At 43.0% G+C, this 25,397-nt stretch overlaps 1 protein-coding gene, 1 long non-coding RNA gene and 1 gene segment (V, D, J or C); 2 read left to right on the forward strand and 1 right to left on the reverse strand.

Annotated features, from left to right (window-relative positions):
• The first annotated feature begins 399 nt into the window (after positions 1-399).
• LOC311314901 lies at positions 400-2,181 on the forward strand. The gene is made up of 2 exons (XR_014630648.1): positions 400-609; positions 790-2,181. It is a non-coding gene; the product is annotated as an uncharacterized lncRNA (long non-coding RNA).
• A 1,294-nt stretch (positions 2,182-3,475) lies between these two features.
• serinc3 (serine incorporator 3) lies at positions 3,476-12,110 on the forward strand. The gene is made up of 10 exons (XM_084445918.1): positions 3,476-3,654; positions 5,867-6,028; positions 7,334-7,527; positions 8,253-8,332; positions 8,590-8,727; positions 9,622-9,791; positions 10,432-10,522; positions 10,808-11,009; positions 11,242-11,487; positions 11,957-12,110. Exons 1-10 carry the CDS (start codon positions 3,616-3,618, stop codon positions 12,093-12,095), a joined length of 1,461 nt encoding a protein of 486 aa, XP_084302044.1. The 5' UTR covers positions 3,476-3,615; the 3' UTR covers positions 12,096-12,110.
• A 1,856-nt stretch (positions 12,111-13,966) lies between these two features.
• Positions 13,967-25,295, reverse strand: LOC311315086 (immunoglobulin heavy constant mu-like). The segment is given in 6 exons: positions 25,076-25,295; positions 24,573-24,905; positions 23,910-24,029; positions 23,319-23,666; positions 14,775-15,092; positions 13,967-14,310 (listed from the first exon to the last, which is right to left on the reverse strand).
• Positions 25,296-25,397: the final 102 nt, after the last annotated feature.

The raw sequence follows: 25,397 nt of genomic DNA on the forward strand, positions 1-25,397 counted from the left end.
GAGGGTCTGGAGGGGACGGTCTGGAGGAGAGGACGGCCTGGAGGGGAGGGTCTGGAGGGGACGGTCTGGAGGGGAGGGTCTGGAGGGGAGGACGGCCTGGAGGAGAGGACGGCCTGGAGGAGAGGGTCTGGAGGGGAGGACGGCCTGGAGGGGAGGGTCTGGAGGGGACGGTCTGGAGGGGAGGGTCTGGAGGGGACGGTCTGGAGGGGACGGTCTGGAGGGGACGGTCTGGAGGGGACGGTCTGGAGGAGAGGACGGCCTGGAGGAGAGGGTCTGGAGGGGAGGACGGCCTGGAGGGGAGGGTCTGGAGGGGACGGTCTGGAGGGGAGGGTCTGGAGGGGACGGTCTGGAGGGGAGGGTCTGGAGGGGACGGTCTGGAGGGGAGGGTCTGGAGGAGAGGACGGCCTGGAGGAGAGGGTCTGGAGGGGAGGACGGCCTGGAGGGGACGGTCTGGAGGGGAGGGCCTGGAGGAGAGGACGGCCTGGAGGAGAGGACGGCCTGGAGGAGAGGACGGCCTGGAGGAGAGGAGACCGACGCACCGTGAGACTAGCGCCTTCAAAACAGCCTCCATCCTCCCTCCTTTAGGCCTTCTCTCACCTAGTCTAACATGTATAAACAGACAATATAAAACCACTCATTTATATCTGTCTCTACTGTCATGGGATTATAGAGACAACTGGCCTCAAACCGTTCAGATCTCAGCCTTTGTTCTTTAAACCTATTGATCCAGTCCCCTGCCATGACAAACACCTCTGACCCTGTGTTCCTCTCTTCTTTGGAATGACAAAGAGGACCGTCAGACTGTCTGGGGAGGTGGTCTGTAGGAGACTGATGAGATGGCTTCATGATGACCGCGGGAAGGGGGGAAGAAGGATGACAGTATTCAAACATCATCTTAGGCTACAATCTCCTGAACTCACTGTGAACTGTAGCCTCCCACTCTGGGAGACATATATAATCCTTACTTTAATGAAACAGTTTATTCATTGTGAAAAGCAGTCTCTCACACAAATCTGTTGTTCCTGTCTTTTCTCTTGTGTTAGACTGTGAAGGAGTGTGGGGGTCCACTGCTCCGCCATGTTTTTTCTCTTGTGTTAGATTGTGAAGGAGTGTGGGGGTCCACTGCTCCGCCATGTTTTTTCTCTTGTGTTAGACTGTGAAGGAGTGTGGGGGTCCACTGCTCCGCCATGTTTTTTCTCTTGTGTTAGACTGTGAAGGAGTGTGGGGGTCCACTGCTCCGCCATGTTTTTTCTCTTGTGTTAGACTGTGAAGGAGTGTGGGGGTCCACTGCTCCGCCATGTTTTTTCTCTTGTGTTAGATTGTGAAGGAGTGTGGGGGTCCACTGCTCCGCCATGTTTTTTCTCTTGTGTTAGATTGTGAAGGAGTGTGGGGGTCCACTGCTCCGCCATGTTTTTTCTCTTGTGTTAGATTGTGAAGGAGTGTGGGGGTCCACTGCTCCGCCATGTTTTTTCTCTTGTGTTAGATTGTGAAGGAGTGTGGGGGTCCACTGCTCGGCCATGTTGTGAATGTGGACACAGCAGGGAGTGGTTGTCTAGGAGACGGCCATGCTACAGGGGCATCGCTCTTGGTCTTGGTGACGCGGGGTCGTGGTATGCAATACCGCAGATGAACTGAAGGGGGCGCCAGTCATACTTATAAAGACCATTAGGCTATCACACCTGTGGATGCATTTTTTGTAGATGGCTTCTTTGAGGTTTGGCTATTCTTAGAAACAGCTGTGTCTCTTACGATTTAAAACATCAAAATGTATAACATATATTGCAAATCAAATAAAGTGTAATTTTGTGACCACTGTAGACTTGGAATTTTGTTTCAGTCCATATTTTCCTGTAGTCGTGATATGCGCCTATTTTTATCTGCTGGAGCTTGTCTCACTGATAGATTTTGAAGCCAGGTTAAAAGTTATGGCAGAAATTAAATTTTGACCAATAAGTGGTAGGCTAATACTGTATTGCTAGAAATAATCTTGCCTGCCTTCAATATGTAACAAGATGTGTCTTTTCTTTTTCATCTTTAATTGTTAGATGCCTAATCTGTAATGTACTGTATTATGTTGAAATGTGTGTCTGTAATTGTCTTGGCCAGCTCTGCAAAATAGTTTAGTCTTAACCTGGTTAAATAAAGTTTAGCACAAATAAATAAACCTGTGCTTTATGAAGACTTTTGACTGCCTCCATGTTTCATTCCCAGCGAGCTGCAGGGTTGACCTGCTGGTCCAGGGTCAGTCACATGGATGTATTAATAGAACTACACTACTAACAGGCTGGTCACATGGATGTATTAATAGAACTACACTAACAGGCTGGTCCCATGGATGGATTAATAGAACTATACTAACAGGCTGGTCCCATGGATGGATTAATAGAACTACACTACTAACAGGCTGGTCCCATGGATGGATTAATAGAACTACACTACTAACAGGCTGGTCCCATGGATGGATTAATAGAACTACACTACTAACAGGCTGGTCACATGGATGTATTAATAGAACCACTACTAACAGGCTGGTCACATGGATGTATTAATAGAACTACACTAACAGGCTGGTCCCATGGATGGATTAATAGAACTATACTAACAGGCTGGTCCCATGGATGGATTAATAGAACTACACTACTAACAGGCTGGTCCCATGGATGTATTAATAGAACTACACTACTAACAGGCTGGTCCCATGGATGGATTAATAGAACTACACTACTAACAGGCTGGTCCCATGGATGTATTAATAGAACTACACTACTAACAGGCTGGTCCCATGGATGGATTAATAGAACTACACTACTAACAGGCTGGTCCCATGGATGTATTAATAGAACTACTCTACTAACAGGCTGGTCCCATGGATGTATTAATAGAACTACTACTACTAACAGGCTGGTCCCATGGATGTATTAATAGAACTACACTACTAACAGGCTGGTCCCATGGATGGATTAATAGAACTACACTAACAGGCTGGTCCCATGGATGTATTAATATAACTACACTACTAACAGGCTGGTCCCATGGATGTATTAATAGAACTACACTACTAACAGGCTGGTCCCATGGATGGATTAATAGAACTACACTACTAACAGGCTGGTCCCATGGATGGATTAATAGAACTACACTACTAACAGGCTGGTCCCATGGATGGATTAATAGAACTACACTACTAACAGGCTGGTCCCATGGATGGATTAATAGAACTACACTAACAGGCTGGTCCCATGGATGGATTAATAGAACTACACTACTAACAGGCTTGTATAATAGAACTACTCTACTAACAGGCTTGTATAATAGAACTACTCTACTAACAGGCTTGTCCGCGTCACTCAGTCACAGAGTCGCCAGTGTTCCCAATCTGGACGTAATGACGTCATTTTGTGTGACACCGTAAGCGCGCAGTATCAGGCTAGGAGCGAGAACGCGCACGGACGGTTTCCGATAATAGAGAACAGAAACAACAATCTAGAACCACATAATTAAATGTAATAATGTGAAAGTGGACAGTAGGCTAGTTGTGTTTGCGCTTGGAACAGTCTAGAACCTGGAGGGGCTGAACTAGCGGGTTATTGACGGACTGAGTGACCTGCTGGACCGATGGGAGGGGTACTGGGAGCCTTGTCTGTAGCGAGCTGGGTAAGTTATTTAAAGACAAACATCAGGTGGTTATTTATTGATCTATTGAATGAATAACTGTTTTTGCCTCAAAGGCGTCGTTGCGATGGTGACGATGATGTCACACGATGATGTCACATAAGCACTAAGCAACAGGTCAGGCTCGATTCTGAACAATCAAGTTAAATCAACATACATTTCAACAATGAATACACGTGTAACCCCGTGCAACTGAATACCACGTTTGTTTCAAACACGTTCTTTTCAATAAGCACTAGCCTATAACATTTAGGCTCTTATCGTTTGGTGTTTACTGTACAAGAGAATTCGTTTCTGCACGTGATTAAATGGATTAACTTTGCTTTCCTGCCTTATCCTCTAGGAATGCAACATGGCATAATTAAACTTGACCCCAGCTACCTATTAGGGCCTAAATGACAATAATGGAATATGTAGGCTATTTCTAAATATTTTCTCATGTAGTGTTATTATAATACTGATGCCTAATGGCACACAATATGTCAGGAACTTCTAGGCACCACATACGGGGGCAAAGGTTGCTCTTGGCACTTGCTGTTGGTCGTTGCAACACACAGATAATGTTATTGTGGTGCTGTTTCTTCCTCAGTTGAAAATAATATGTTAAGGCCCTGTGTTAGAAACATGCCCCTAGCCTATAATGCTACACAAGATCACGAGTCATGGGTGCAACAGAGACATTCAGACAGTCTCTATACAATAGGCTTATTACTTACTTAATAACTTAACATCCATATTAGTATCAGGTATCCCTGGTTTCTAGAGGCTGTGACCCACCTGGCAGACCCTCTGGTCTCGGCCCTCAGTCATGCGCTAGCTGGATGGGGATCTGGAACACATGGCCTGGCCTAAGCTGACCTTCCCTGTCTGCTTGGAGGATTAACTTGTTTACAATCCTCCTGGATGAGTCAGGTGTCTCAGGCCACAACGCAGACATTAGTGTGGATGATGGAACATCAGCAGTGTAACAAATTAGAAGTAAAAAGACTGGATAGATTGTGTCACATCAGATGATTTTAGATAGATAGATAGATAGATAGATAGATAGATAGATAGATAGATAGATAGATAGATAGATAGATCTGTAGATAGATAGATCTGTAGATAGATAGATAGATAGATACTGTAGATAGATAGATAGATAGATAGAAAGATGGATAGATGCTGCATATATACATACATAAACACATACATACATATATACATACATACATACATACATACAAGCATACATACATACATACATAAACACATACATACATACATACATACATACATACATACATACATACATACATAAACACATACATACATACATAAACACATACATACATACATAAACACATACATACATACATATATACATACATACATACATACATACATACATACATACATACATACATACATACATAAACACATACATACATACATACATACATACATAAACACATACATACATACATACATACATACATACATACATACATACATACATACATACATACATACATAAACACATACATACATACATACATACATACATACATACATACATACATACATACATACATACATACATAAACACATACATACATACATACATACATACATACATACATACATACATACATACATACATACATACATACATACATACATACATACATACTCAGGAGCACTCAGGAGCACTCAGGAACACACATGTCTAAGTGGGCTAGACAGCCTATCAGGGGGGTTGGTTGTGTTTATTTCCTCCCAGAGGACCCAGACGGGAGGGGGAGGTATTTTCAGCTTCTTCCCCACGGCCACCAGCCTCATCAACAAGGCTTGTGTCCCTCTGACAGAAGAGACGTTTGCACGTCACCACTGAATGTACTGTACATAGGACACACTGCACTCACATATCACGCTGCACACACCTTATACACACACTCACACACACATTACACTTTACACACTCACTCACGAATAAAGACCCCCAGCTCCTGGATTGTATTGTATTGTATAAAGACTGCCGATGTCAGAAAACATTTCGAAGCCAAAGGTCAACCAAAGGTCGACAAAAAACACAAAGAATAATGTAAATACAACAACAACAAAAAAAGAATAGTCCTAGCCTGCTTGATATCTGCTAGGCAGACCCTGAACGTTACCTGAACGTTGCTTGATGGTTGTTCTCCTGTCCCGCCAGGCGCCGTGTCTCTGCAGCAGTGCGACCTGCTTGATGTGCAGATGCTGTCCCAACAGCCGGAACTCCACGGTGACGCGCCTCATCTACGCCCTCATCCTGTTGCTAGGGACCATTATAGCCTGCATCATGCTGTCTCCAGGGGTGGACCAACTGCTGAAACGGGTACAATCATTGGCTTCCCTCTGAGTGACAGACAGAGTACAGGAAGTAGAACCGATAGTTGATTGAGAGATGTACTGAGGTTGAATGGCGATGAGTCGTTTTATAACATGATTCACGTTTTAGCATTTCAATGATAAATACAGGTATAAATACAGGTATACCACGTGTAAGATAAGAACAGTATGGTTGCATGTCGTATCTGGTTCATTGTATAATGATTTATCTGGTGTCACCACCTCTGGATTTATCAGCAATATAGAGATATTTCACTGCTTAAACAGGCCCGTAGCCAGGGGGGGGGATCGGGTGGATCAAACGGACCCCCCCTCACGACCAAAGGTCCCGAATTTAAGAGGTCGCCCCCCCCCCCCTCCCCCCTGTAAACAACTTGCTGAGCGGTGGGATCTTCGGGGAAATATGCGATAAGGTCCACTTATTGATAAAAACGACCCCCCCCCCTTCCACAAGGCTGGTTACGGGCCTGTTATAATCCTACATATTGTACTTTTAAATGAATATGGTAATGCTGCATGCTTTTTGTGCTATAAAGAAGCATATTTCTAGGATCATTCTTCATGTGTTGTGTTTGTAGGTAGGCCTAATGCTGACTGGTTGTGCGTGTGCTGTGTTTGTAGGTAGTAATGCTGACTGGTTGTGCGTGTGCTGTGTTTGTAGGTAGTAATGCTGACTGGTTGTGCGTGTGCTGTGTTTGTAGGTAGTAATGCTGACTGGTTGTGCGTGTGCTGTGTTCGTAGGTAGTAATGCTGACTGGTTGTGCGTGTGCTGTGTTCGTAGGTAGTAATGCTGACTGGTTGTGCGTGTGCTGTGTTCGTAGGTAGTAATGCTGACTGGTTGTGCGTGTGCTGTGTTTGTAGGTAGTAATGCTGACTGGTTGTGCGTGTGCTGTGTTTGTAGGTAGTAATGCTGACTGGTTGTGCGTGTGCTGTGTTTGTAGGTAGTAATGCTGACTGGTTGTGCGTGTGCTGTGTTTGTAGGTAGTAATGCTGACTGGTTGTGCGTGTGCTGTGTTTGTAGGTAGTAATGCTGACTGGTTGTGCGTGTGCTGTGTTTGTAGGTAGTAATGCTGACTGGTTGTGCGTGTGCTGTGTTTGTAGGTAGTAATGCTGACTGGTTGTGTGTGTGCTGTGTTTGTAGGTAGTAATGCTGACTGGTTGTGCGTGTGCTGTGTTTGTAGGTAGTAATGCTGACTGGTTGTGCGTGTGTTGTGTGTGTGTGTGTGTGTGTGTGTGTGTGTGTGCGTGTGCTGTGTTTGTAGGTAGTAATGCTGACTGTTTTGTGCCGTAGATTCCGGGGTTCTGTGAAGATGGAGCAGGGTCCTCCATCCCTGGTATCCATGCCAACCTGAAGTGTGAGATCCTGGTGGGCTATAAAGCGGTCTACCGGGTGTGCTTTGGCATGAGCGTGTGCTTCCTGGCCCTCGCGCTGACCATGGTCAACGTCAAGAGCAGCCGGGACCCCCGCGCTGCCGTCCATAACGGGTACACACTAGCGCTGGAACCCCGGACACATACACTACCGTTATTATATCTTTGTTTACATTTTGTGAGCAAAATATTTACCTTCACAATTAAAAGTTAAAGGAGACAGAGAGGAATTTGGGTAAAATACAATTAAATGAAGATCTACATGCCAGCATATCTTCAAAAGATTAGAAATAACATAAGAAATTAGAAATAATAGGATAAATGAAGATAAGAGAGATTGAGAGAGATTGAGAGAGATTGAGAGAGATTGAGAGAGATTGCTGCAGGAGTGTTAGGAGCTGTGTCGGGTCACTGACCCATGGTAAGTAGGATTTTCTGTATTGGGAGTTTTCTAAATAATATTATATACCTGGAAAAGTACTTTATTTAATCTCTTTCACTCTTTCTTTTCCACTCCTACTATCAATACCTTTATATACAGTATATCTTGAACATTGTGTACAGTAATTGCAATGTATTGGTTTAACTTTTTAACCTGAAAAAATGTCAGTGTTTGAGGTGATTTTGCACACCATTTTTCTCTTAGTCATGATATTCACCGTGTTCTGGAAACATTGGAAATATTGAAATGTCACGATGCCGCGGGTCGTTGTACAAATACGCAGGCAGAACAAACTGCTCCATGAAAACACACTTTTTGAAAAATCAGATCTTGCGTAGCGTAGCTCTGGTGACCTCACGCTGACCTCCTGTACGTGACACACTTCCTCATTCTGCAGGTTCTGGTTCTTTAAGATTGCTGCCATGGTAACAGTGACAGTTGGGGCCTTTTACATCCCCGAGGGGCCGTTCACACGCAGTAAGAGCTACGTCAAGTCCTTATGATTCATTCATGCAATGATTCTTCTAATCAAGTGTATGATAACGGTATATAAGTAACAGTTTATGATCATGCCGTTTGAATGGCCATTGTACACCGTTAATTACAAGTATGTGTTAATAATATTATGTAATATTACTGAACTTATTTAACTTAACATTATTTATGTGCATAATGTTATATAGTTATTAAACACTTTCATTGACAGTTTGCTGATCATGACTGTCTGGTTGCAGCGTGGTTTGTGGTGGGAAAATGTGGGGCTTTCTGCTTCATCCTGATCCAGCTGGTTCTGCTGGTGGACTTCGCCCACTCCTGGAATGAGTCCTGGGTGGACAGGATGGAGAAAGGAAACTCCAGGCAATGGTATGCAGGTAGGTCACAGTCCTTAGAGGTGATAAATACTAATCTGTTCACAGTTTGCTTAAAATCTTTATCGTTTTCTCCTCCTGACTACCTGTCGAAGTGTCCTTGGGCAAGACACTAACCCCCAAATTGCTCCCAGTGAGCAGGTTAGCACCTTGCATGGCAGCTGCCGCCATTGGTGTGTGAATGTGTGTGTGAATGGGGGAATGAGAGGCCTTCATTGTAAAGCGCTTCGGATAAAAGCACTATGTAAGTGCAGCCCATTTACCATTTATTTACCATTTAGTTCGCTTAAAATTCAATTGATAATTATTATTACTTTATCTAAAACCCATTTTACACACAAAACCCGGCAACACACGCTAGCATCTGGTTTAGGCTTACTGTATTTTCTTTCCTCCAATGTTGATTGAATAACTTTGTGTAAAATTGGTCTTTGCAGTGACTTCAGTGGCACCAACTGCAGAATGGGTTTAATGTTACAACGTGCCCCTATCTGATTGTGTTCTCCATTGCCCAGCCCTGCTGGCTGTGACCGTCCTATCTGGTTGTGTTCTCCTAGCCCTGCTGGCTGTGACCGTCCTATCTGGTTGTGTTCTCCTAGCCCTGCTGGCTGTGACCGTCCTATCTGGTTGTGTTCTCCTAGCCCTGCTGGCTGTGACCGTCCTCAACTACATCATATCCTTCATCTATCTGGTTGTGTTCTCCTAGCCCTGCTGGCTGTGACCGTCCTCAACTACATCATATCCTTCATCTATCTGATTGTGTTCTCCTAGCCCTGCTGGCTGTGACCGTCCTATCTGATTGTGTTCTCCTAGCCCTGCTGGCTGTGACCGTCCTATCTGATTGTGTTCTCCTAGCCCTGCTGGCTGTGACCGTCCTATCTGATTGTGTTCTCCTAGCCCTGCTGGCTGTGACCGTCCTCAACTACATCATATCCTTCATCGTCGTCGTCCTGTTGTTCATCTTCTACACCCAGCCTGAGGGATGCCTCATCAACAAGTTCTTCATCAGCTTCAACATGCTCCTCTGCCTCGTGGCTTCAGTCGTGTCTGTGCTGCCTAAAGTACAGGTAGGCCTAGTGTATAGGACATCCCTTTTACAGCGCTGAATTTAAGCAATAAACCACGAGAGGCCGTGTGTTATAGTGATTTTATAACAGCTAGGGGGCGTTGTTAGGCACGACGAGAAGCAGAGTAAAACCCCCCTAGCTGTTATAAAATCACTATAACACACGGCCTCGAGTGGTTTATTGCTTTTATACAGCGGTTACTACAGGTATTAGTGTAAAATAGACACACAGCAATGTAAAATATTAACACTTATTCAAAACGAAGCATCATTCCCTCAATTCCGCCGAGCAAAATAGTTCCCCTAACAAATGGGTTGCCAAGCAACAACAACAACAACTACAATGCATTGGATCAAATGGGAGGCGCATTAATACTGAAAATGGAATGATATGCGGTCCCAGGTGTGTGTTACAAAGTATTTTAACACGGCTTCCAGCCAATCAGAATCAAGAACCAGAACTAACCGTTGTATAATCCATTTTGAATAACGATGAGTGCAGTGCATTTTGAATTTGAATGACAAAATCGTTCCAAGTTTACAGAACTCTCCATTTTTTGCACGGCCCACAGTTTGGGATGTAATGTTGTAGTAATAGTCATGTTTTTGACCGTACCGAAATATGAATTGTGTGTTTTCAGGAGTCGCAGTCGAGGTCTGGTCTACTGCAGTCCTCCGTCATCACCCTGTACACCATGTATCTGACCTGGTCTGCCATGACCAACGAGCCTGGTGAGACCCTTCGTTTTACCATCCACTTTTATCCCTAACTAACTAGCGAAGCTTAAACGTCCTTGGCCGGGTTTCCCGATAAAGAACCTTCTTAAGGAACCCTTCTTAAGCAACCCTTTGTATGGGAGTTAAGAAGTACTTTGGAGTTAACCACGTTCGGGAAACCCAGCCCTTGTCAAAATGTGGAGGAAGTACTTTAAGAACTTCTTCTTTAGTTTTTTCCTTGTGCAATGCTTACCTCCGGACCCCCCCCCCCCCCTCCGGACCCCCCCCCCCCCCTCCCAGATCGGATGTGCAACCCCCGGCTGCTGAGCCTCTTTCAGCAGACCGTCGCCCCGACGCCGGCTCCCCTGGAGACGGAGAACCAGACGGCGGTGGTGATCGTGGGCACGGAGGAGCCCGTCCCCTCCGCCCCCTACCTGCAGTGGTGGGACGCCCAGAGCATCGTGGGTCTGGCCATCTTCATCCTCTGCATCCTCTACTCCAGGTAGACAGAGGGGTGGTCAGAACGTCCGTAGAGCACCGACCGTATATCACCACCTTTCCTTCCAGCAAAAACTAAATGTATTTGATCTATTGAATCGCTCTACACAGAACGAATTTCTCTCTGGACTGGACGGAACTAATTTCCCTCTGGACTGGACGAAACTTAGGGTCAGGGTCAGGGTCAGGGTTAGGGTTAACGTTAATCTGGAATGTTCTCCCTCTCCCTCTGGCAGTATCCGCTCCTCCAACACCAGCCAGGTGAGTAAGCTCACCATGGCCTCCAACGACGCCATCATCCTGGATTCGAGTAGCGCCAGCAGCCCGGACGAGGCCGGGGAGGGGGCCAGGGAGGGGGCCGGCGGGCCCCGGAGGCTGGAGGACAACGAGAGAGACTTGGTTCAGTACAGCTACTCTACTCTGCACTTCATGCTCTTCCTGGCGTCGCTCTACATCATGATGACGCTCACCAACTGGTACAGGTCAGGAACGGCTTCACTACTACTACAGTACTCACTAAATAACAACTATATTTATATGATTTTATGATTTATTTGGTTTATTTCGGACATTCTCAATGGACCATAAACAAGCTGTTTCAAATTGTGTGAAAGTACAGCAAAGAAAAACAAAACAAGAACAAAAACAGCACAACAACAACAAACAAAAAAAACAAATGCATTTCACACAGTAAAAATGTTAACAATTATATGTTCGAAAAAGGAAGTCAGAAGCCAAAGGCTTATTATACAAGAGTAGAAATGTGTGTTTGTCCATTACAGCAATTAATAAGATGTTAATAATTTCCGCTACTTATGTCAAGACATAAAAAATAGTCATAACAGTACAAAATGGTACTGATAAATACAAAAACAGTCAAAGTGATACATGACAATACATTAAACGTATACCAAGAGAATGAATCGAGTTGTGTGTATTTTCTCCAAACAGCCCTGACGCAGACTACAACGCCATGACCAGCAAGTGGTCGGCGGTGTGGGTGAAGATCTCCTCCAGCTGGGTGTGTCTGGCGCTCTACGTCTGGACCCTGGTCGCTCCCATGATCTTCACCGACCGCGATTTCAGCTGAAAATGCCCCAGCAAGCCTAGCGCTTTCTCAAACCTTCTCATTCCTCCTTTTCTACCTTTTTACATTACTGTATAACGTTGACTGTATTGCCTACATTTCATGTGATTCCTGTCAAAATCGACTGATTTTCTCCATGTCGTACAGAATGATGGTTTTCCACGTTGACATCTTTCTAAAAGTCATCTTGGATGGATAAACTCCTAGAGCTGAGAACTGACTGATAAACTCCTAGAGCTGAGAACTGATGGATAAACTAGAGCTGAGAACTGATGGATAAACTCCTAGAGCTGAGAACTGATGGATAAACTCCTAGAGCTGAGAACTGGATGGATAAACTCCTAGAGCTGAGAACTGATGGATAAACTCCTAGAGCTGAGAACTGATGGATGGATAAACTCCTAGAGCTGAGAACTGACGGATAAACTCCTAGAGCTGAGAACTGATGGATAAACTCCTAGAGCTGAGAACTGATGGATAAACTCCTAGAGCTGAGAACTGAGCTGAGAACTGATGGATAAACTCCTAGAGCTGAGAACTGACGGATAAACTAGAGCTGAGAACTGACGGTAAATCATTGGACCAGCGTTGGTTCAAGGTGCCATAGAGGTGGTCTTCTAGTCATGATTTAGTGAGCAGACAACATTTTGGGGTATTATCACAAAATATATTTAGTCCTGTAGCTTGTGACAATGTATGTTCATATTATGTTATAAAGCGCTTAAATCACTTCTATCAACTTATTACCTGACAATCACTGCTTGATATTTGATTTCTCACTGTAGTTTTATAGTTTACACAGTGTTGGCCTACGGTAGTATTGTGTCCAGTCTATGGTGTTGTGTAAGTAGTTTCGTTTGCAGTTTGCAGATTTCAGTATTATACAGTAAGTGCTTATTTAATTGTAGTCTTTAGCCAAAAGTTGCAATTGAGTTTGCAAAGGTTCGACCTGATTTTATATTGTAGTTGAAGCATAGAAGTTTCAATAGACTGCTGCTACTGAACGCCTCCATTGCTTCCATATCTGCATAGTAAACGTCTCATATATGAGAGCAAAGCTTAATAGTCTCAGAGTCTCGTAATCACTGTTTAGAAAGACATTCTTGGAATTGATATACAATCAATTTAAAAATATTTATGCTTCTGTCAAATACTGTATTTGTGCAATCTTATGTCCTAAATGTCATTTGGGATTTATGAATGTAATTGACTGGATCAATCGACTGTCTGAAGTCAGAGTGACTGAAGCACTTTTACTCACCATAACAGAGCTATGACATGCTATAATCACCAAAAACAATTAACAGTGCTCAAATATATACATTTTTGACATTACAGTGTAAAATATAATTCTTTACATATATTTGGGTAGATCTCTCAATCTTTGTCATGATGACATATGAAATATGTTGCAGTATTTAATCAGAATATATTGTATTTCATTCTTGATGATATAATTCTGTAGAAGAATTTGAGGCCAAAGCAACCTTTAAGCCATAGAAACATTAAGGACTAGTTGTGATATTGAAACACAACCATTTAGGACATGATAAACAGCATCAGAGGAAATAAAGAATGAGTTTTGTTACAATTGTTCGATGCAACTTGAATTATTTCCCTCTAGCTGTCATACTGTATGGTTTGCCCAACACTATAGCAACAACAAAGATATAAATAAGAAGCTTATTGATACTGAGTGCTTGTTAAAGAGCATGGAGGCAACTTGATTTACATCAAGATCAACATTTCTCCTTTTTCACAACTTACATTATTACACAACTCAATGTACAAAAATAACAAAAGAATGATAGAAATATAACCATGTCTAGAATGTAAAGAATGATAGAAATCAAACCCATGTCTGAACAACACAGTCACCCAGGCTGTCCGTTGACGGCCAGGAGCAGATCTGCCAGAGTGAACGTCCTCTCCTCGGGGTCGGGCTGGGCGCCGTGGCGGACCCGGCAGCGGAACTCCGCCCCACAGTCCTCTCTGGTCGCGGTCAGTTTCAGGAAGCTCCACATGGAGTACAGGCCGTTGACGTTGAGGCTCGGCGGGGTCTGGAACACGCCGTTATGAACTTCCTGTCCGTTTTTCAACCAGATGACCTCGACGTGTTTGGAACAGAAGTCTTTGATGCAGAGGTTGAGGGTGCAGTCCTCGCCCAGTAGAGGGCGCTGTGGTTCACAGTTGATGAACTTCACAGTTGGAGGTGTACCTGATGAGCAAGATACATAAATACATATCATAAATACAACATAATGGTGACATACAAAGAAATATGTTCAGGAGGTCGATTGTACATTATAAACACAAAACAAACAGAACAAAAAGTATTTTCAACCAACAGTAGCGTGAGGTCATTTCAAAGCATACACAGGAACTATTAGCTTTAATGGCACAACTGTGCCATGTTTTACATTACATAAGTCATTTAGCAGACGCTTTTATCCAAAGCGACTAACAATAATTGCATTTAAGGTAGGAAGAGCCAATGTCCTACTACTTGCCAGAACTCACAAGTGCATCTTCTCTCTAAAACAAGTGACTAAGAGCATAATCTAGTGCTGAAGGCAAAGTGCAAGAATAGCAATCTATCAAGCTTTTTTGTTTGTTTTACTTTTACTTGAGATCTGTGCCGGTCTAAAGCAGTGGTCCTGAACAGGCCAGGCCTCTGGTTACCATGCGTGTTGATATGATAGGCGACGTCTTTATATCCGGGCCCAGGGAAGCTGGAGTGGTACACCCTGCAGGTGAAGACCGCTCTCTCGTCCTCCCTCGCCATGGTCAGCTCGATCTTACTCCACATGCTGTACAGGTGTTCGTGGTCAGAGAACGGCCCAAAGTTAGTGACCGTCCTCACCTGCTCCCCGTCATTCCTCCACCACTCCAGCTGGGCGTCCTCGGGGTAAAACCTCTCGACCCGGCAGCAAAGAACAAGCAGCCTCTGGACCTTCGGTACCTGAGGGATGCTGGAGATCTGGAGGAACGATGGCTCCACTGGAGGAATCAAAACACAGAGTTATTCTGACTCACAGGGACTTATTTATTATTAGATAAATAAAAACACAGAGTTATTCTGACTCACAGGGACTTATTTATTATTAGATAAATAAAAACACAGAGTTATTCTGACTCACAGGGACTTATTTATTATTAGATAAATAAAAACACAGAGTTATTCTGACTCACAGGGACTTATTTATTATTAGATAAATAAAAACACAGAGTTATTCTGACTCACAGGGACTTATTTATTATTAGATAAATAAAAACACGGTGTTATTCTGACTCACAGGGACTTATTTATTATTAGATAAATAAAAACACAGAGTTATTCTGACTCACAGGGACTTATTTATTATTAGATAAATAAAAACACAGAGTTATTCTGACTCACAGGGACTTATTTATTATTAGATAAATAAAAACACAGAGTTATTCTGACTCACAGGGACTTATTTATTATTAGATAAATAAAAACACGGTGTTATTCTGACTCACAGGGACTTATTTATTATTAGATAAATAAAAACACAGAGTTATTCTGACTCACAGGGACTTATTTATTATTAGATAAATAAAAACACAGAGTTATTCTGACTCACAGAGACTTATTTATTATTAGATAAATAAAAACACGGTGTTATTCTGACTCACAGAGACTTATTTATGATTAGGGGCCACTGAATATTGAGTAGGGGAGAATGTGTATATTGAGTAGGGGAGAATGTGAATATTGAGTAGGGGAGAGTGTGTATATTGAGTAGGGGAGAGTGTGAATATTGAGTAGGGGAGAGTGTGTATATTGAGTAGGGGAGAGTGTGTATATTGAGTAGGGGAGAATGTGTATATTGAGTAGGGGAGAATGTGTATATTGAGTAGGGGAGAATGTGAATATTGAGTAGGGGAGAATGTGAATATTGAGTAGGGGAGAATGTGAATATTGAGTAGGGGAGAATGTGAATATTGAGTAGGGGAGAATGTGAATATTGAGTAGGGGAGAGTGTGTATATTGAGTAGGGGAGAATGTGAATATTGAGTAGGGGAGAATGTGAATATTGAGTAGGGGAGAATGTGTATATTGAGTAGGGGAGAATGTGTATATTGAGTAGGGGAGAATGTGTATATTGAGTAGGGGAGAGTGTGTATATTGAGTAGGGGAGAGTGTGTATATTGAGTAGGGGAGAGTGTGTATATTGAGTAGGGGAGAATGTGTATATTGAGTAGGGGAGAATGTGTATATTGAGTAGGGGAGAGTGTGTATATTGAGTAGGGGAGAGTGTGTATATTGAGTAGGGGAGAATGTGTATATTGAGTAGGGGAGAATGTGTATATTGAGTAGGGGAGAGTGTGTATATTGAGTAGGGGAGAATGTGTATATTGAGTAGGGGAGAATGTGTATATTGAGTAGGGGAGAGTGTGTATATTGAGTAGGGGAGAGTGTGTATATTGAGTAGGGGAGAATGTGTATATTGAGTAGGGGAGAATGTGAATATTGAGTAGGGGAGAATGTGTATATTGAGTAGGGGAGAGTGTGTATATTGAGTAGGGGAGAATGTGTATATTGAGTAGGGGAGAATGTGAATATTGAGTAGGGGAGAATGTGTATATTGAGTAGGGGAGAATGTGAATATTGAGTAGGGGAGAATGTGTATATTGAGTAGGGGAGAATGTGTATATTGAGTAGGGGAGAATGTGTATATTGAGTAGGGGAGAGTGTGTATATTGAGTAGGGGAGAATGTGTATATTGAGTAGGGGAGAATGTGTATATTGAGTAGGGGAGAATGTGTATATTGAGTAGGGGAGAATGTGAATATTGAGTAGGGGAGAATGTGTATATTGAGTAGGGGAGAATGTGAATATTGAGTAGGGGAGAATGTGTATATTGAGTAGGGGAGAATGTGAATATTGAGTAGGGGAGAATGTGTATATTGAGTAGGGGAGAATGTGAATATTGAGTAGGGGAGAATGTGTATATTGAGTAGGGGAGAATGTGTATATTGAGTAGGGGAGAGTGTGTATATTGAGTAGGGGAGAATGTGAATATTGAGTAGGGGAGAATGTGTATATTGAGTAGGGGAGAATGTGTATATTGAGTAGGGGAGAATGTGTATATTGAGTAGGGGAGAATGTGTATATTGAGTAGGGGAGAATGTGTATATTGAGTAGGGGAGAGTGTGTATATTGAGTAGGGGAGAATGTGTATATTGAGTAGGGGAGAATGTGTATATTGAGTAGGGGAGAATGTGTATATTGAGTAGGGGAGAATGTGAATATTGAGTAGGGGAGAATGTGTATATTGAGTAGGGGAGAATGTGTATATTGAGTAGGGGAGAATGTGTATATTGAGTAGGGGAGAATGTGAATATTGAGTAGGGGAGAATGTGTATATTGAGTAGGGGAGAATGTGAATATTGAGTAGGGGAGAATGTGTATATTGAGTAGGGGAGAATGTGTATATTGAGTAGGGGAGAATGTGTATATTGAGTAGGGGAGAATGTGAATATTGAGTAGGGGAGAATGTGTATATTGAGTAGGGGAGAGTGTGTATATTGAGTAGGGGAGAGTGTGTATATTGAGTAGGGGAGAATGTGTATATTGAGTAGGGGAGAATGTGTATATTGAGTAGGGGAGAGTGTGTATATTGAGTAGGGGAGAATGTGTATATTGAGTAGGGGAGAATGTGTATATTGAGTAGGGGAGAATGTGTATATTGAGTAGGGGAGAATGTGTATATTGAGTAGGGGAGAGTGTGTATATTGAGTAGGGGAGAATGTGTATATTGAGTAGGGGAGAGTGTGTATATTGAGTAGGGGAGAATGTGTATATTGAGTAGGGGAGAATGTGAATATTGAGTAGGGGAGAATGTGTATATTGAGTAGGGGAGAGTGTGTATATTGAGTAGGGGAGAGTGTGTATATTGAGTAGGGGAGAGTGTGTATATTGAGTAGGGGAGAGTGTGTATATTGAGTAGGGGAGAATGTGAATATTGAGTAGGGGAGAGTGTGTATATTGAGTAGGGGAGAGTGTGTATATTGAGTAGGGGAGAGTGTGTATATTGAGTAGGGGAGAGTGTGTATATTGAGTAGGGGAGAGTGTGTATATTGAGTAGGGGAGAGTGTGTATATTGAGTAGGGGAGAGTGTGTATATTGAGTAGGGGAGAATGTGTATATTGAGTAGGGGAGAGTGTGTATATTGAGTAGGGGAGAATGTGTATATTGAGTAGGGGAGAATGTGTATATTGAGTAGGGGAGAATGTGTATATTGAGTAGGGGAGAATGTGAATATTGAGTAGGGGAGAGTGTGTATATTGAGTAGGGGAGAGTGTGTATATTGAGTAGGGGAGAATGTGTATATTGAGTAGGGGAGAATGTGAATATTGAGTAGGGGAGAATGTGAATATTGAGTAGGGGAGAGTGTGTATATTGAGTAGGGGAGAATGTGAATATTGAGTAGGGGAGAGTGTGTATATTGAGTAGGGGAGAGTGTGTATATTGAGTAGGGGAGAATGTGTATATTGAGTAGGGGAGAGTGTGTATATTGAGTAGGGGAGAATGTGTATATTGAGTAGGGGAGAATGTGAATATTGAGTAGGGGAGAATGTGTATATTGAGTAGGGGAGAGTGTGTATATTGAGTAGGGGAGAGTGTGTATATTGAGTAGGGGAGAGTGTGTATATTGAGTAGGGGAGAGTGTGTATATTGAGTAGGGGAGAGTGTGTATATTGAGTAGGGGAGAATGTGAATATTGAGTAGGGGAGAGTGTGTATATTGAGTAGGGGAGAGTGTGTATATTGAGTAGGGGAGAGTGTGTATATTGAGTAGGGGAGAGTGTGTATATTGAGTAGGGGAGAGTGTGTATATTGAGTAGGGGAGAGTGTGTATATTGAGTAGGGGAGAGTGTGTATATTGAGTAGGGGAGAATGTGTATATTGAGTAGGGGAGAATGTGTATATTGAGTAGGGGAGAATGTGTATATTGAGTAGGGGAGAGTGTGTATATTGAGTAGGGGAGAATGTGTATATTGAGTAGGGGAGAATGTGTATATTGAGTAGGGGAGAATGTGTATATTGAGTAGGGGAGAATGTGAATATTGAGTAGGGGAGAGTGTGTATATTGAGTAGGGGAGAGTGTGTATATTGAGTAGGGGAGAATGTGTATATTGAGTAGGGGAGAATGTGAATATTGAGTAGGGGAGAATGTGAATATTGAGTAGGGGAGAGTGTGTATATTGAGTAGGGGAGAATGTGAATATTGAGTAGGGGAGAGTGTGTATATTGAGTAGGGGAGAGTGTGTATATTGAGTAGGGGAGAATGTGTATATTGAGTAGGGGAGAATGTGTATATTGAGTAGGGGAGAATGTGAATATTGAGTAGGGGAGAATGTGTATATTGAGTAGGGGAGAGTGTGTATATTGAGTAGGGGAGAGTGTGTATATTGAGTAGGGGAGAATGTGTATATTGAGTAGGGGAGAATGTGTATATTGAGTAGGGGAGAATGTGAATATTGAGTAGGGGAGAGTGTGTATATTGAGTAGGGGAGAGTGTGTATATTGAGTAGGGGAGAGTGTGTATATTGAGTAGGGGAGAGTGTGTATATTGAGTAGGGGAGAATGTGTATATTGAGTAGGGGAGAATGTGTATATTGAGTAGGGGAGAATGTGAATATTGAGTAGGGGAGAGTGTGTATATTGAGTAGGGGAGAGTGTGTATATTGAGTAGGGGAGAATGTGAATATTGAGTAGGGGAGAGTGTGTATATTGAGTAGGGGAGAATGTGAATATTGAGTAGGGGAGAGTGTGTATATTGAGTAGGGGAGAGTGTGTATATTGAGTAGGGGAGAATGTGTATATTGAGTAGGGGAGAATGTGTATATTGAGTAGGGGAGAGTGTGTATATTGAGTAGGGGAGAGTGTGTATATTGAGTAGGGGAGAGTGTGTATATTGAGTAGGGGAGAGTGTGTATATTGAGTAGGGGAGAATGTGTATATTGAGTAGGGGAGAGTGTGTATATTGAGTAGGGGAGAGTGTGTATATTGAGTAGGGGAGAGTGTGTATATTGAGTAGGGGAGAGTGTGTATATTGAGTAGGGGAGAGTGTGTATATTGAGTAGGGGAGAGTGTGTATATTGAGTAGGGGAGAATGTGTATATTGAGTAGGGGAGAATGTGTATATTGAGTAGGGGAGAGTGTGTATATTGAGTAGGGGAGAGTGTGTATATTGAGTAGGGGAGAATGTGTATATTGAGTAGGGGAGAATGTGTATATTGAGTAGGGGAGAATGTGTATATTGAGTAGGGGAGAATGTGTATATTGAGTAGGGGAGAATGTGAATATTGAGTAGGGGAGAATGTGTATATTGAGTAGGGGAGAGTGTGTATATTGAGTAGGGGAGAGTGTGTATATTGAGTAGGGGAGAGTGTGTATATTGAGTAGGGGAGAATGTGTATATTGAGTAGGGGAGAATGTGTATATTGAGTAGGGGAGAGTGTGTATATTGAGTAGGGGAGAATGTGTATATTGAGTAGGGGAGAATGTGTATATTGAGTAGGGGAGAATGTGTATATTGAGTAGGGGAGAGTGTGTATATTGAGTAGGGGAGAGTGTGTATATTGAGTAGGGGAGAATGTGTATATTGAGTAGGGGAGAATGTGAATATTGAGTAGGGGAGAATGTGTATATTGAGTAGGGGAGAATGTGTATATTGAGTAGGGGAGAATGTGTATATTGAGTAGGGGAGAATGTGTATATTGAGTAGGGGAGAATGTGAATATTGAGTAGGGGAGAATGTGTATATTGAGTAGGGGAGAATGTGTATATTGAGTAGGGGAGAATGTGTATATTGAGTAGGGGAGAATGTGTATATTGAGTAGGGGAGAGTGTGTATATTGAGTAGGGGAGAATGTGTATATTGAGTAGGGGAGAGTGTGTATATTGAGTAGGGGAGAATGTGTATATTGAGTAGGGGAGAATGTGTATATTGAGTAGGGGAGAATGTGTATATTGAGTAGGGGAGAATGTGTATATTGAGTAGGGGAGAGTGTGTATATTGAGTAGGGGAGAGTGTGTATATTGAGTAGGGGAGAATGTGTATATTGAGTAGGGGAGAATGTGTATATTGAGTAGGGGAGAGTGTGTATATTGAGTAGGGGAGAATGTGTAGGCTGAACTCTTCATTACAACAGAGCCAGGTCTATTCTCTCTGTTGGTCACCATCCTTTACACCACGCTTTCCAACTACTGCCCTCAAGCGCTGCTTTACTGTAGACCCCAAGGATAAAGAGGACAGATTGAGGCCACTGCACGCTCTCTGGTGACGTCTGGACTCTTAAAGTTGCTCAGTTCCATTTCTTTTTTCGGCCACTAGATGGGGCAGTGGTGCAGCGTTTCAGATATAAACAAGTAGCCGTTTTCACTCAATATACTCTATAAATAAATTCTGCATTTGCTCCACAAGCACGACACCGTTGGCTATATTTTCTGTACAGATAGTTATGACTCCCCTGGACCTATTTATTGCATGTATTGGATTTTTTTTTTTTTTTTTTTTACAAAAAGTGCAGGAAATCGAACAGAGCACCTTTAAAGCTAGTTTGGTCGTTTTTTGTAACTATTGTTTTAAATACAGATCAGTGATAATGATCATATTTACCACTCAGCACCTCTGCGCTTTATTTGTATTCATGTGGTTTGTAGTAATGTGTCATGTGTCTAGTGGTATGGAAAATGTACAGTACAATAACACCAATAATAAACCTTCTTGCAGGAACTATTGTTGTATTTGTATGAGAACATATTGTACTCGTATTGTACATACAGTGACATAATGTACTCAAAGTTGATGTCTTTGCAAAACACCTGCAGTCTGTACAAAGGTCACAGCGTGTCTGCACCTGCTGCCTGAACGAGTAGTTATAGACCGTTCACGACCACAGAATCCTGTCTACAGTAATGTGACCGCCAGCACGCCTCAGTAACCACACAAACTCTGTTTCCCTAAAAGAGCGTCTGAGCCCTGTAAGGTTCAGCTGTTACACCTGTGAGAGGAGCCCTCATCCGTCACCTGGAAGACTGAACATCAGCTCAGTTCACACATTCAGTTCACTATCAGACCAAGTCAATCTCTATCAGTATGTATGTGAGACATGTGATGTGTTGTGTGTAGTATATGTATGTGAGACATGTGATGTGTGTAGTATATGTGTGTGAGACATGTGTTGTGTGTAGTATATGTATGTGAGACATGTGATGTGTTGTGTGTAGTATATGTATGTGAGACATGTGATGTGTGTAGTATATGTATGTGAGACATGTGATGTGTTGTGTGTAGTATATGTATGTGAGACATGTGATGTGTGTAGTATATGTATGTGAGACATGTGATGTGTTGTGTGTAGTATATGTATGTGAGACATGTGATGTGTGTAGTATATGTGTGTGAGACATGTGTTGTGTGTAGTATATGTATGTGAGACATGTGATGTGTGTAGTATATGTATGTGAGACATGTGATGTGTTGTGTGTAGTATATGTATGTGAGACATGTGATGTGTTGTGTGTAGTATATGTATGTGAGACATGTGTTGTGTTGTGTGTAGTATATGTATGTGAGACATGTGATGTGTTGTGTGTAGTATATGTATGTGAGACATGTGATGTGTTGTGTGTAGTATATGTATGTGAGACATGTGATGTGTTGTGTGTAGTATATGTATGTGAGACATGTGTTGTGTGTAGTATATGTATGTGAGACATGTGATGTGTTGTGTGTAGTATATGTATGTGAGACATGTGATGTGTTGTGTGTAGTATTTGTATGTGAGACATGTGATGTGTTGTGTGTAGTATTTGTATGTGAGACATGTGATGTGTTGTCCTCCTCTGTTTCTATGTATAGAGTTGATTTGTGCAGCAGACGAGTCCAAGACTAATTTCCCTGAGGGGACAATAAAGTCTATTCTATTCTATCTAAGGAGCACCTGTGTAGATTTTGAAAGTCGTAGAGGAATATAGCAATCCCCTCAGGCGTTTTCCTAGACTGTGAGGTAATGTATGGTATAAGGTAAAGTGATTTGCGAGTCAGAATACAACTAGCCTATTGCAGTCAGCAGACATGGCACCGAATGCTGAGTGAACCCTTTCATACTGAAGACCAAGCCCAGATGTGCTGTAAGCGGGTGTTGGCGGGTTTTTGGGGGCAGTATAAAAAGGGTTTGACTTTACCTTTAACATGCACAGTGGTGGTTTTGATGATCGCTCTGCCTCTGTGCCACACGACACACTGGTATGTTGTCTGGTCCTCGCTGACGCACAGACAGACAGTTAAGATGGAGACATGATGCGTGGTCTCTGATTGGATGGTAGCTTGGTCACTCACGTCCTCACTGGGCAACATCGGGTCAGTCTCTGATTGGCTGGTTGCCGCCGAGGCGAAGTCTCTGTTGGCTGTCATCTTAAACCACTTCACTTTGAGCTCTCTTTGTTTTATTCTTCGAATGGTGCATTTGAGGTCCGTAGGCGTCTTGGCATGAATGATGGTGGGTGTGCTGATGTCAGACACACTCGGAGGAACTGGTGAAATGTTCCATCATTACACAAATATCAGATTATTCATTAAAAACATGATAGAGAAATACATGTTAGACGTTGTTCAAACCTAGCCCTGCCCTTACTGGTCTTGCTAAGCACTAACAGTTTGAACTATGCAGCATTTATCATTGATTTAGTTCAATCAACCCTTCATCCAAGACCTGGCAACAACCAGAAAATGAGCATGCACCGTACACTAGTCACAGGTTGTTGAGATATACATACTTGTATGAAAATATCTGTAGGTCACCAGTACCCCACCAATCCCAGCAAACACCAGGAGGACACTAACAGCGCTGGTAACAGAGATCAGCGTTCCTGCTGGGTAGTTGAGTTCCCCTGGATCTGGAGGGAGAGGAGAAACATGGACTGAGACACCCTACTGTAACCCTACTATAAAAACACACACTTTATCATGAGCTTGAGGGTCTAAATCAGGCATTCCCAAACTGTGAGGCGGGCCTCCCTTGGGGGGCCCCAAAGAAATTCAGGGGAGGCGCGGAGGGATGGTTAGAAAAAAAAAGGAAAAACATGTTTTTTATTTTTGAAATGTCTATGGTTTTTATGAATGAAAGGTGATTTGATCGAAATAAATAATGGGAGAGATGTATCCTAAATGTGTGGATAGTGCAGAGAGAGCCTCCCCCCGCAGGCATGAATGTATTGTGCGAAAACGTCATAACGTTAACTAGCAGCAGTTGCCACCGAGCTAACTTAGCTGTGTAACGTTATGAGCTAGCGAACGCTGCCTTGCAAAATGGGCACATTTGGCGGGTTGGGGGGCGCGGGTGTGTCACTGTTTTCAGAGGGGAGGCCCCCATTGATGGAGTTTGGGAACCCATGGTCTAAATGAATCATAAGAAAAGAAAAGGTAGAATGTCCTCTCACGTAAAGCAGTCAGGGTGAGGCTCCTGTTGTAGGGCCCCAGGTAAGACCTGTGTTTGATCTGACAGAACACGCGCACCGCTCGGCCTCCCAACGCGCCCACGTGGAGAGTGATGCCGCTGCTGACGTTGTAGGTGCCGTCTGGGTTACGCACCGCTGTTTCGGTGCAGATTCGAGAGAGGCGGGATGCAGCTTCCGGGACAACATGGGAGCCATTTTGGATCAACCAGGTCACGCCCAGATTCTGTGGGTAGAACCCTGTGATGTCACACCTTAAGGTCTTCTCCTCCCCTTCCAGCGCCATCGCCGTCTCCGGGAGAGAGACAGAGGGACGAGCTGGATGGAAGAAAATAAGTCAATCAGATTGATTTTCAAATCACTATACTTAATAATTATGTTACAACAGTTGATATAACAGATGGTAGAGATCTGCAGATCATCTCTCAATCTACCAACGGGAAAGCTAACAATTTAGTGGTACATACAAAAAAGCCTCATGTTAGCACCTGAAACCTCCAGCTGCATGCTCTCCGTGTGGGAGTTGGGGGTGATGATCACGGTACAGGTGTACAGACCCTCGTCTCCCACGGTCACGTTGGGAAGGCGGAGGGAGGCGTTGTCCTGCAGTAGCCCCGTCTTGTCCACCAGGGGGCCCTCTCGACTCACCTGAACTCTCTCGTCCTCATACATGTACAATACGTGTTTCTTTGAGTCTTTGTCCACCATGTTCCATTTAACACTAATAAAACTGAGCTGTAGGTTGTCAGGCTTCGCCATTTTATTAAATAAGCAGTTTAGGGTTGCTTCTTTGCCGGCTAGGACACTTAT

Source organism: Borostomias antarcticus (genome assembly GCF_949987555.1).
Source record: "Borostomias antarcticus genome assembly, chromosome: 11".
Lineage (NCBI taxonomy): Eukaryota > Metazoa > Chordata > Actinopteri > Stomiiformes > Stomiidae > Borostomias > Borostomias antarcticus.

Coding starts and splice junctions, on each gene's coding strand:
- serinc3 (XM_084445918.1), top strand. CDS start 3,616: ATGGGAGGGGTACTGGGAGCCTTGTCTGTAGCGAGCTGG. Junction 6,029..7,333: donor TGGACCAACTGCTGAAACGG/GTACAATCATTG, acceptor TTTGTGCCGTAG/ATTCCGGGGTTCTGTGAAGA. Junction 10,523..10,807: donor TGCCATGACCAACGAGCCTG/GTGAGACCCTTC, acceptor CCCCCCTCCCAG/ATCGGATGTGCAACCCCCGG.